The sequence below is a fragment of the Eupeodes corollae genome, chromosome 2 (assembly GCF_945859685.1).
Source record: "Eupeodes corollae chromosome 2, idEupCoro1.1, whole genome shotgun sequence".
NCBI classification, from domain to species: domain Eukaryota; kingdom Metazoa; phylum Arthropoda; class Insecta; order Diptera; family Syrphidae; genus Eupeodes; species Eupeodes corollae.
Genome location: NC_079148.1, coordinates 131538409 through 131549086, shown reverse-complemented (window position 1 = coordinate 131549086; position 10678 = coordinate 131538409). Strand labels below are relative to the sequence as shown.

General features: G+C 29.6%; 1 protein-coding gene across 1 annotated transcript; it reads right to left on the bottom strand.

Annotated features, from left to right (window-relative positions):
• Positions 1–4359: 4359 nt before the first annotated feature.
• On the bottom strand, positions 4360–9409 carry LOC129946933 (polycomb group RING finger protein 3). The gene is made up of 4 exons (XM_056057316.1): positions 9069–9409; positions 8849–9001; positions 8496–8779; positions 4360–6622 (listed from the first exon to the last, which is right to left on the bottom strand). Exons 1-4 carry the CDS (start codon positions 9172–9174, stop codon positions 6497–6499), a joined length of 669 nt encoding a protein of 222 aa, XP_055913291.1. The 5' UTR covers positions 9175–9409; the 3' UTR covers positions 4360–6496.
• Positions 9410–10678: the final 1269 nt, after the last annotated feature.

The following is a 10678-nucleotide window of genomic DNA, read 5'->3' as shown; positions in this document are numbered from 1 at the left end:
TTTAAAATCATGAAAATAATATTTTTATTTTTAAAATCATTAAATGAAAATAAAAATAAAAATGAACCAGCATAGTGTTCAAATATGCGTTTCGCCCCGGTGCAATGGTTGGGCTCATCAGAAGATGACCATTGCACTTTGTCTTGACGCATATTTTCTCGAATAAATCGAGATTCCATATAATATGAGCTACAAAGAGCTACTGCGAATTATATGGTTGCTACAAGTCTTCATAGAAGATAAATTGTAGCTGTTTTTATTTCCTTGCTAAGGGATTTAAGAAGATGAAATGTTAACAGTCGAACTGTTTGTTCCGAACACCAATTATTTTAATAAATATGATTTAAAATCATGAAAATAATATTTTTATTTTTAAAATCATTAAATGAAAATAAAAATAAAAATGAACCAGCATAGTGTTCAAATATGCGTTTTGCCCCGGTGCAATGGTTGGGCTCATCAGAAGATGACCATTGCACTTTGTCTTGACGCATATTTTCTCGAATAAATCGAGATTCCATATAATATGAGCTACAAAGAGCTACTGCGAATTATATGGTTGCTACAAGTCTTCATAGAAGATAAATTGTAGCTGTTTTTATTTCCTTGCTAAGGGATTTAAAAAGATGAAATGTTAACAGTCGAACTGTTTGTTCCGAACACCAATTATTTTAATAAATATGATTTAAAATCATGAAAATAATATTTTTATTTTTAAAATCATTAAATGAAAATAAAAATAAAAATGAACCAGCATAGTGTTCAAATATGCGTTTCGCCCCGGTGCAATGGTTGGGCTCATCAGAAGATGACCATTGCACTTTGTCTTGACGCATATTTTCTCGAATAAATCGAGATTCCATATAATATGAGCTACAAAGAGCTACTGCGAATTATATGGTTGCTACAAGTCTTCATAGAAGATAAATTGTAGCTGTTATAATTCGCAGTAGCTCTTTGTAGCTCATATTATATGGAATCTCGATTTATTCGAGAAAATATGCGTCAAGACAAAGTGCAATGGTCATCTTCTGATGAACCCAACCATTGCACCGGGGCGAAACGCATATTTGAACACTATGCTGGTTCATTTTTATTTTCATTTAATGATTTCAAAAATAAAAATATTATTTTCATGATTTTAAATCATATTTATTAAAATAATTGGTGTTCGGAACAAACAGTTCGACTGTTAACATTTCATCTTCTTAATAATTTATGTTCTGATTTTGATAATGTTTGTTGTTTTGGTGATTTTAATTTATCTAACATTGTATGGAAGTGGTCTGAAGATGATAATGTATTCATTGCATGTAATTTGATGAAAGATTATGAATTCTATTTAATTGATTCTCTTTATTCACTTAATCTCAACCAAATTAATTGTATTCATAATTCTGTAAATAATTTGTTAGACTTAATTTTTGTATGTAATGACTTTCTTAATTCAAAAGTCACAATTGTTCCCTTTTCTTTACTTAATGAATCTCTTCATCATAAGGAACTATTTATTGAATTTAAACTGTACACGTATTTATCAAATGAATCAATGCAATGTTCTAGCTTCTTTAACTTTAAAAAGGCAAACTTCATTGAACTTTACAATTTTCTTGAAAATTATGATTGGTCAATTAATTTTGTCAATCTGGATCTTCAACAAAAGTATTCGCGTTTCGTGTCTATTATTTTCGACAGTTTTCGTAGATTCGTTCCGTCTTCGAGAAGATCCAAACATATTCAACAAAAGCTCCCGTGGAACAACAAGCAAATAATTAATCTGAAAAATTTAAAACGTAAAGCTTTTAACAAATTTAAGCGAACTAATGATAATTTAGACTACGCTAATTTTAGCAAACTGCGCAAAGATTTTTTTGTTCTTAATAAATTCCTTCACAAGCGTTATATAATGAATATTGAAACTAACATTAAGACAAATACTTCTTCGTTTTGGACATACATAAATGTGAAAAGAAATACGTCAGGCTACCCAAAGCAAATGACATTTGGAGACACTGAAGCATCAGACACATCATCAATACTTTGTCTATTTGCTGACTTTTTTCAATCCGTTTATTCACCTGCTAGAAATTACAGTACACTCTTAGATAATTCAACCTGTAGCGTTGATATCGGAGGATTACAACTCAGTTTAGAAGAAATATATTCAGGACTCCAGTCTATAAAGCCCAAAACTATAACTGGAGCTGATGGTATACCCGCTTTTTTCTTAAAAAATTGTGCTAAGTCACTATGCTATCCATTGTATTGCATATTTAATCAATCTCTATCTCAGGGTATATTTCTAAGTGAATGGAAAATATCTTATCTTGTGCCAATTCATAAATCTGGATCTAAAAATAAAATTGAGAACTATCGTGGTATTTCCAATTTGTCTGCCATCCCTAAATTGTTTGAGAACCTGGTAAAAAATAAATTGGAATTCATAACCCGAGAGCATATTTCTGACCGACAACATGGATTTGTTTCCGGTCGTTCTACAATAACTAATTTAGCTCTTTTCTCAAATTATGTGTTAAATTCGTTTGAAAGTAGGAATCAAGTAGATGCGATATATACCGATTTCAGTAAAGCTTTTGATTCGGTGGATCATTCCACTTTAATACACAAATTAAAACTTTATGGTTTACATTCTACCCTTCTTGATTGGCTGTCTTCTTATCTAATGGGAAGATCTCAACAAGTCATAATAAATAACACTTTTTCGAGATCTATTCAATGCAGCTCAGGTGTTCCTCAAGGAAGTCATTTGGGTCCGCTCCTCTTTAATATTTTTATAAATGATATAACTACAGTGATAAAATATTCTCAATACCTCCTTTACGCTGATGATTTGAAACTCTTCTTAAAAATCAATTGCCTCCATGATTGCAAGCTGCTACAGGACGACCTTAACCATGTCTCCGAATGGTGTAAATTAAATTGTTTAAAATTAAATATAAAAAAATGCAATGCTATCTCCTTCTATAGGTCCTATATCCACACTAGCTTTGACTACACGATCGATTCTAATGTATTATCTTGTGTAGAAAACATAAAAGATTTAGGTGTTATATTGGACAAAAATTATTCCTTTAAAAGTCACATCGATTATGTAATTGGAAGAGCTAACTCAACTGTAGGATTTATAAAACGTAATTGTGTTGATTTCAGTGATCCTTACGCATTACTATGCTTATATATATCTCTTGTGAGATCTATATTGGAATATGCAGATGTCATTTGGAATCCGGGTTTTAAGACCTGCTCTGATCGTTTAGAAAAGGTTCAGAGGCGGTTTACTAGATTCATATTTTATAAGATGAAGTGGATTTCTATCCCAGATTATAAAGCAAGATGCCTTTTTCTTGGCATCAAGTCTCTTGAATCAAGAAGAAAAATTCATGGTATAATGCTTGTGAGGGATATTTTATGTTACCACGTACGTTGTCCATCTTTGCTTTTAATTGTACCAATTTATGTTCCGTCAAGAGCTTTGCGTGGTAGAAAATTTCTGTTTGAATCTTTTCACAGAACAAGCTACGGTATTAATGAGCCGATTTGTAGATCGATAAGGCAATTCAATGAAGTTTGTCAATTTATTGAATTAAGTAATTCTGGGGATTTGTTTAAGGCCAATTTACTTTTATTATTTACTTTTTAATATAATTTTGTAATATTTTAATTTTTAAGATCAAATCTGTTAGCTTTAAGCTTGTAGATAAATAAATAAATAAATAAAATAAATAAATGAATGAACGGTAAAATTTACTCATAGGCAGTCGACATGCTGTAGACGCATTTTTATTGTTCACTATATCGAGCGTCTACTGTATCTCTTTAAAAGAGCTGTTTCGCTAAATCATTATTGTTTGGTTTATTCGAAATGTAAGTTATCCATCGCCATATTCTTCTTATCCCGACGACCACAGCATCCAATAAATTGTAATTGTAAATTGTAACGGATTCAAATCCATTTGTGGTTTTTTACCAACGAATATTTAAATCTTGCAAAAAACAGCGATTTCTAAGGTTCTTAAAATCGATGTCCACAGATATTTGGAGGAACGAACTTAACAAAAAACAATTTATTGTAGAGCTCACAACGGCATCTCAAATTGTAAAGAAAAGCCAAATTTGTCTCCAATTACAGAGCTTTAATATTTTGGATGGTCTTTGTTGAATTATATATCAAAACGGCGCACTACAGCGCTAATTTAATCTCAGGCTAGGTTGCCTTGAGGTCGCCATTTCTTTTTCTGCTGAATTATAAGATATGCAGTATCCAAGATGGATGCATCAACGGAGATGATAAATTCAAATTCAACGAAAATCTTAATCCAATTGAATAAAAACATTGAATTTATACAATATATATGTATGCATGTATATATAATTTTATTATTAAATTTTTTATACAATTATTATTAATTACTTTTATTTTTTATTTATATATAAATAAACAATAAAAAAACACACAAAAACTTCCAATGACTTTGATTTTGTTTTATTTGCATTTAAAATTAATAAAAAATAAAATCTTTACATAAAAAAATAAAACTATTTTTGTAGGAATAAAATAAGAACTAAAAAAAGAAATATATATCTAAACAAAAGAAACAAAAAACTACAAAATATTTCTTCTTTTTTTATTCTTTTAGTAGCCTAGCTAATAATAAAGCCACAGAAGTTAATGTTAAATTTATTGATACAATACAATTTGTTAATTTGTTCCTATTTACATTTATTATTTTTATTATCATTATTATTTATTAAACTATATAAATTTAAAAAGGGTATGTTTGCGCGGAAAGAAAGAAATGTGTAAAATAAAAAAAATATAATTTGCAAAATATAAAATTTAACAAACAAAAAAAATATATCTTTATAAACATATTACCACTGACTACGCCAGGGAATATATAAATACAAAAAGTTCCTACATAGAAATGTGTATGTTTTAGTTTTGAAATAGAAAAACAGAAATAAAAAATTAAAAACCATTTATGTGTCTGACAAAAGAGAGAAAGAAAGAGAGAGAGAAATAAAAAGACATAAATTAAAACAAAATAGAAAACATCAGACAAAGTAAAGTATGTGACGAATATTTTTATGTAAAATGGCAATGAAATGGGTTTTGATGGACTAAATTAATTTTTAAAAAAATTAACTATATTATCGTTATTATACTATTTAATTATACACATTTATGTATTTTTTGTTTAATATTTTCAAAAAATGTAAAGCAAATTATAACAAAAACAAGCTGCTGAAACGAAAAACATTACAAGCCAACTCGAGTGTACTCTCACTTTTTCGAAAAGAGAAAATTACTTAATAAAAATGTATCTAGATTCTTAGTTTTGTTTCTTGTTTTTTTTTTTTAAATATAATATAATTTAATTGTTATTTTGTTAATATTACATTTTTGTTAAGTATATGTATTTCTTTTCGAGAATTTGCATCGAATGTAAATATAAATACTTTTGTTTATGTTTTGTTTCTTAGTGTAAATGTAAAAATTGTATGAATCTGATTTGTTTGCTATCAGTTTTTTTTTTCTTTTCTTTTTTTCTGGTATGAAAATATTACAAAATATCATTTTATTCTTTCTTTTTTTGTTTGTTTATTTTAAATTTTACTTTTAAGATGATTTCTCTCTTTTCTAAGTTTTTGCCTACAATCTTTGTTTTAATCATTTCCCTATTAATTTGTTTTTGTTTATTTTACAGATAAATTATTTTACTTATATGGTTTTTCTTTTTGTTTCTATTTTTTTTTGTTGGGTTTAAACGTAATAAGTTTATTTTATCAGTTTTTTATTCTCTTTTTTATGATTTTCTTCTTTTTTGTTTGTTTTGTTTTAATTTCTGTTTGTTTGTAATGCTTTTTGTTTTTTTTTATTTGTTAAAATTTTGTTTAAATTTGTTCTTAATTGGTAAAAATATAATTACATAAAATAATATTCTTTTTGTTTTGTTTGTTGGATGTTTATTAAATAAATATCTCTTTTTTGTTTTTTAATATAACATATTCGCCCTTATCATAGGCCTAGTCAAAGAAGATATGTACTAGAAATGACAAAGATAAAGTATCACATCTTTATCGTTAAATTCTATAATACTTTGTTTGTTCTTTGTGGTACGAAAGGTCTCCGACGACGGTTCCTGTGATAAGGCCGAATATTAAGCAATCAATTGTACCTATCATTGAAACTCATCATTCTACCATTGAAAATTTTCAGATATTAAGGGAACAAAATTAGTAAATTATTTTGATGTCAATTTAAAGCTTATGAATAAGAGTTGTTTTATGATGATTGAGAAAATGTTAGGACCAAAAGTACATAACGAACAATAATTTTACATCAAAAAGAAAAGCTAATTTTCTTTTCAAAATATCACAAAATTAATAATCGCAATTTTTAACCATGAATTTCAATGAAAGCTTTAATTGAAGCCTAAAATCTAAGCTTTGATTTACTTTCTTAAATTTTTTTTTACAAATCTACTCTAGGCCTAAATTGAAGACGCAGCGGAGGTTCACGAAATCTCCACCGCGTTACGTAGACAAATTTTAAAGTGTGATCCTTTCCTAAGAGTTCTTCATTGCACAATATATCGATCTGAAATAAAACATTAAAATTCAATTATTTTCATAGCAAAGTTGGTACATTTTGAGGGAGTTAAGAGGGCAGAAGATGCTGAGAAGAAGGCGAAGTAGAAGTCACTCCCTCTGACAGACTGATAAAGTCGATAAATATTGATATTGATATTGATATTGATATTGATATTGATATTGATATTGATATTGATATTGATATTGATATTGATATTGATATTGATATTGATATTGATATTGATATTGATATTGATATTGATATTGATATTGATATTGATATTGATATTGATATTGATATTGATATTGATATTGATATTGATATTGATATTGATATTGATATTGATATTGATATTGATATTGATATTGATATTGATATTGATATTGATATTGATATTGATATTGATATTGATATTGATATTGATATTGATATTAATATTGATATTGATATTGATATTGATATTGATATTGATATTGATATTGATATTGATATTGATATTGATATTGATATTGATATTGATATTGATATTGATATTGATATTGATATTGATATTGATATTGATATTGATATTGATATTGATATTGATATTGATATTGATATTGATATTGATATTGATATTGATATTGATATTGATATTGATATTGATATTGATATTGATATTGATATTGATATTGATATTGATATTTATTTTGATACAAAAAAATTAAGTTCATTTAAGCCCAGGGGTCATACCCGTTGATGACAAAATAAAAAAGACAGAAAACAGACATTTTTGCTATTGAAACAATACCAGGGATGTTTTGTATGCTAAACTCCTATCGATTTCAGTTGACAGTCCCAATCGTTTGGTGCACACCTGATCCCGAGCGAAACGTGTCCTTGCTTTAATTGTTTACATGACTTTAATAATAAAACAACAAAATAAGGATTAGAGCCAACCCAATCTTGCCCAGCCATTCTCCCCACTTTTATGAAGGCTATGAGATATAAATTTGAAGAAGAATAAGACTACAAGTCATGGTCAAACGACAACCAAGAGCGGCTGCAAAATATTTAATTTCTAATTTAAGAAAAATCGAAATTTCAAGTTCAATGATAATATGAAATTCGAAGAATACGAAACTTATAAGTTAAACAAGGTGATAAAGAATATCCTTCTGTTTTACAGAATATAGCTAAATGATAAAATCAGTGCTGCATTTTTTAGTTTAAGAATTAAAAAACCATTAAAAGCATTTAAATTAAAACTTTTCTGTGTAATTGCAAGCCGTTTAGCATATTCTATTAAACAAAAATATCCTTACAAATCGTGGTCGAAGGATCCTATGTACTTATAAAATGTTTCTGTTAAGATGTTAGCAAGTCAATGAAACAAGTACGAAGAGTAGTCAAAATCACATTCAAATTAAAGCAAATTATCAATTTCTCCAGAATTATGAAATTATAAAATAAAAATTTCTATAATTGCTTTTGTTGAATTTCGTCATCATTTTTATAAAATTACTCTTAAGCAAATCGCGTCTGATTAGTTTGTTCTTTGTTCAACTTGGCCTTGATCTAACCAATGATTTTTTTCGAGGGTTCGATGACCGAGTGACAGGTGTTGTTTTTTTAATTTTTGTTTTTTAATTCTTCTTAATACGAAACGACGGCAAATGCAACAAAAATTCGATAAAGCCACACAAGGACAAAAGTTATATAAATAGCCATCGGCATCGTAGCGGCCTTCAGATAACAAGTCTGAAAATAACTTCGCCTTGTCTCTTCCATCTCCATTGATGTGCACTCTCACATCACATTACAAAACAGCAAAATTATATTCGAATTGAAAAATTCGTCAAAAAGATAAAGAAATACAACAAAATAAATTAAAACTCACCTCGCGATATTTTTCGATCCCATTGAGTATTTTTTTAGCTACCAACTTTTTGAGGTGCGTTATCGTCGCTTGCGAGCTGCACCGTATGAACCTGCGTTGCAGGTCTTTGAAGTTATTGCTCATACACTCCAGGCACACATTGACCTGTTCGTCTTGCCGATGGTAATCCGACTCGGCATGCGCCTCATTCACCTTCTCGTTGTCGTCGTCGTGATTCTGAGGCTGGTCTTTGGGACATTGCATATTACGACTCTTATAGAAGTCTCGCTCCCTTCGGGTTTCATCTTATAAAAAAAACACGGAGTATTAAAAAATTGAAAAAAACTTGAAGGAATTACAAACAAAAATCTTACCCTCTTGCAGATTTGGTACCAACTTATAAACAATATCCTGCATTGTCCTATCGAAACTGATGTACTGGAGTGGGTGAGACTGGTGGATTACATTTTCGCAAGTGGGACATGTCTTTTTCTCCTCCAGATGCTTCACCAGGCAACTTTTGCAAACTATGGACACAAATTTAATGATTTATCTTTCCCAATGAAACAAGGATCGAATTTAATTTTCACTTACAAGTATGTAAACATTCGGTTACTGTTGTGGCATCAATGAAATATCCTCCGCAAATTTTGCAGGTGATATGAGGGTTTATTGTTTTTAGTTTTACTCGACGCTCCATTGTGTGGCTGGCAGGCAGGTTATTGGGGCATTTCTCAGGGCACAGGGGCTTCGATCGAGGGCAATAGCAGTTGGATTTGGTTTAGCTATTTGTGTGGCTTGTGAATTTGTCTGTTTATCGTGTAAAAATTGCAAATTGGAAGGACAGACAAATAAAATAAACCCGAATGAAGCGAAAAGAAATTGACACGACCACGACGGGAGAAATTTTCTTTTTTTTTTTAGTTGTGTTTTGTTGGTACATCTGTATGCCAAAAAAATTATTATTTTGAAGGTTGTTGTAGTAGATTAGAGTGAGTTTAGGGATGTGATTGTTCTGGTACAATTTAGAGGGTGTATCGAAATAAATTAAATTTGAAGTTGAGAAGAATTGTTGATAGACTGCTTTAAAAAAATGCAATATTGATATTTCTGATTTTTAATAAAACTAAATCAACGTTTTTCGAAGATTATTATTGAGAACATATTTTGGTTTAACTGCCTTTAAGGGATAAAAATTATCATTTAGCTATCAGTTAATTATATAAGTAAACATTGAAACAGGAGGATATTGAGCGTTTATTCGCCAACCTTGATTAATATATCTTTAAGATGTGCCCACCAATCATAATTACGGGCTATGAAGGTAGCTGCGAACTTACTTAAAGAAGTTGGCTATTGGAATCACTTCTGCCAAACCATCAGAAGAAACATTAAAAAAAACATGGACTTTATGGTCGCTATAAGACCTTTAAAAAGTGCATCGGTGATTTACACTGCCTCTGTTTCCAAGATCATGAATTATAGTAGCTTTCCAGGAATTAAAAGTACAAATAACTACCAAAGAAAATGGAACCAAATTTGCTGAATTTTGGAGATATTTTGAAAACATTCGCTTAAGATAGTAGGGCCTATCTGTATTTTGCAAATGAGTACATTTTAAATCACACATCCCAATATTTCTGTTTTTAATGAAGAAATACGTATGTTGAGGCTTAAACACGGCAACTTCTTCAAATTTGTTAAACTGGACATACACGACCAAGTTAATTGACTCCAAGCTATTTAGACCCAGTCCAAAATTGTCCACTAGATTGATTATTTTTCATTTCGAGCTCAAGAATAATAATCAACATAAAAAGAGGTTTTTAAAGTAAATACAAAATGTCCAGGCATTTATTCGGAAAAATATATTAAAATTACGAAACTTGTAAGAAAAAAACATGACCGAAACAGTAACCCCACATAATAAAAGTTTTTAATTGACGAAGAATATGTAAACGAGATAAAGAGACATTAGGGATTTGATTCCTTCATTTTTTGTACGAGATAGACTGAAATAGATAGACAGTAAACGATAAGATTGTGTAAGCCGACAGAACTACTTGGCTTGTTGAGTCCCCACACACGTTGTAGCCGAGCTTTAGCTCTTTGGGTCGGGTGGTTAAGGTGGCGCTACAGTTAAGGGCGGACCTGGGCCTCAATCAACATGCGTCTCCAGACAGCTGGGTCCCTGGCTAGCTGTC

Bases quoted from the DNA above. Each gene is read 5' to 3' on its own strand.
- LOC129946933 (XM_056057316.1), bottom strand. From the start codon at position 9,174: ATGGAGCGTCGAGTAAAACTAAAAACAATAAACCCTCATATCACCTGC. The intron at 8,780-8,848 runs GTAAGATTTTTG...TTTTTTTATAAG, and splicing joins GGTACCAAATCTGCAAGAGG to ATGAAACCCGAAGGGAGCGA. The intron at 6,623-8,495 runs GTGAGTTTTAAT...GTTTTATTTCAG, and splicing joins GGATCGAAAAATATCGCGAG to ATCGATATATTGTGCAATGA.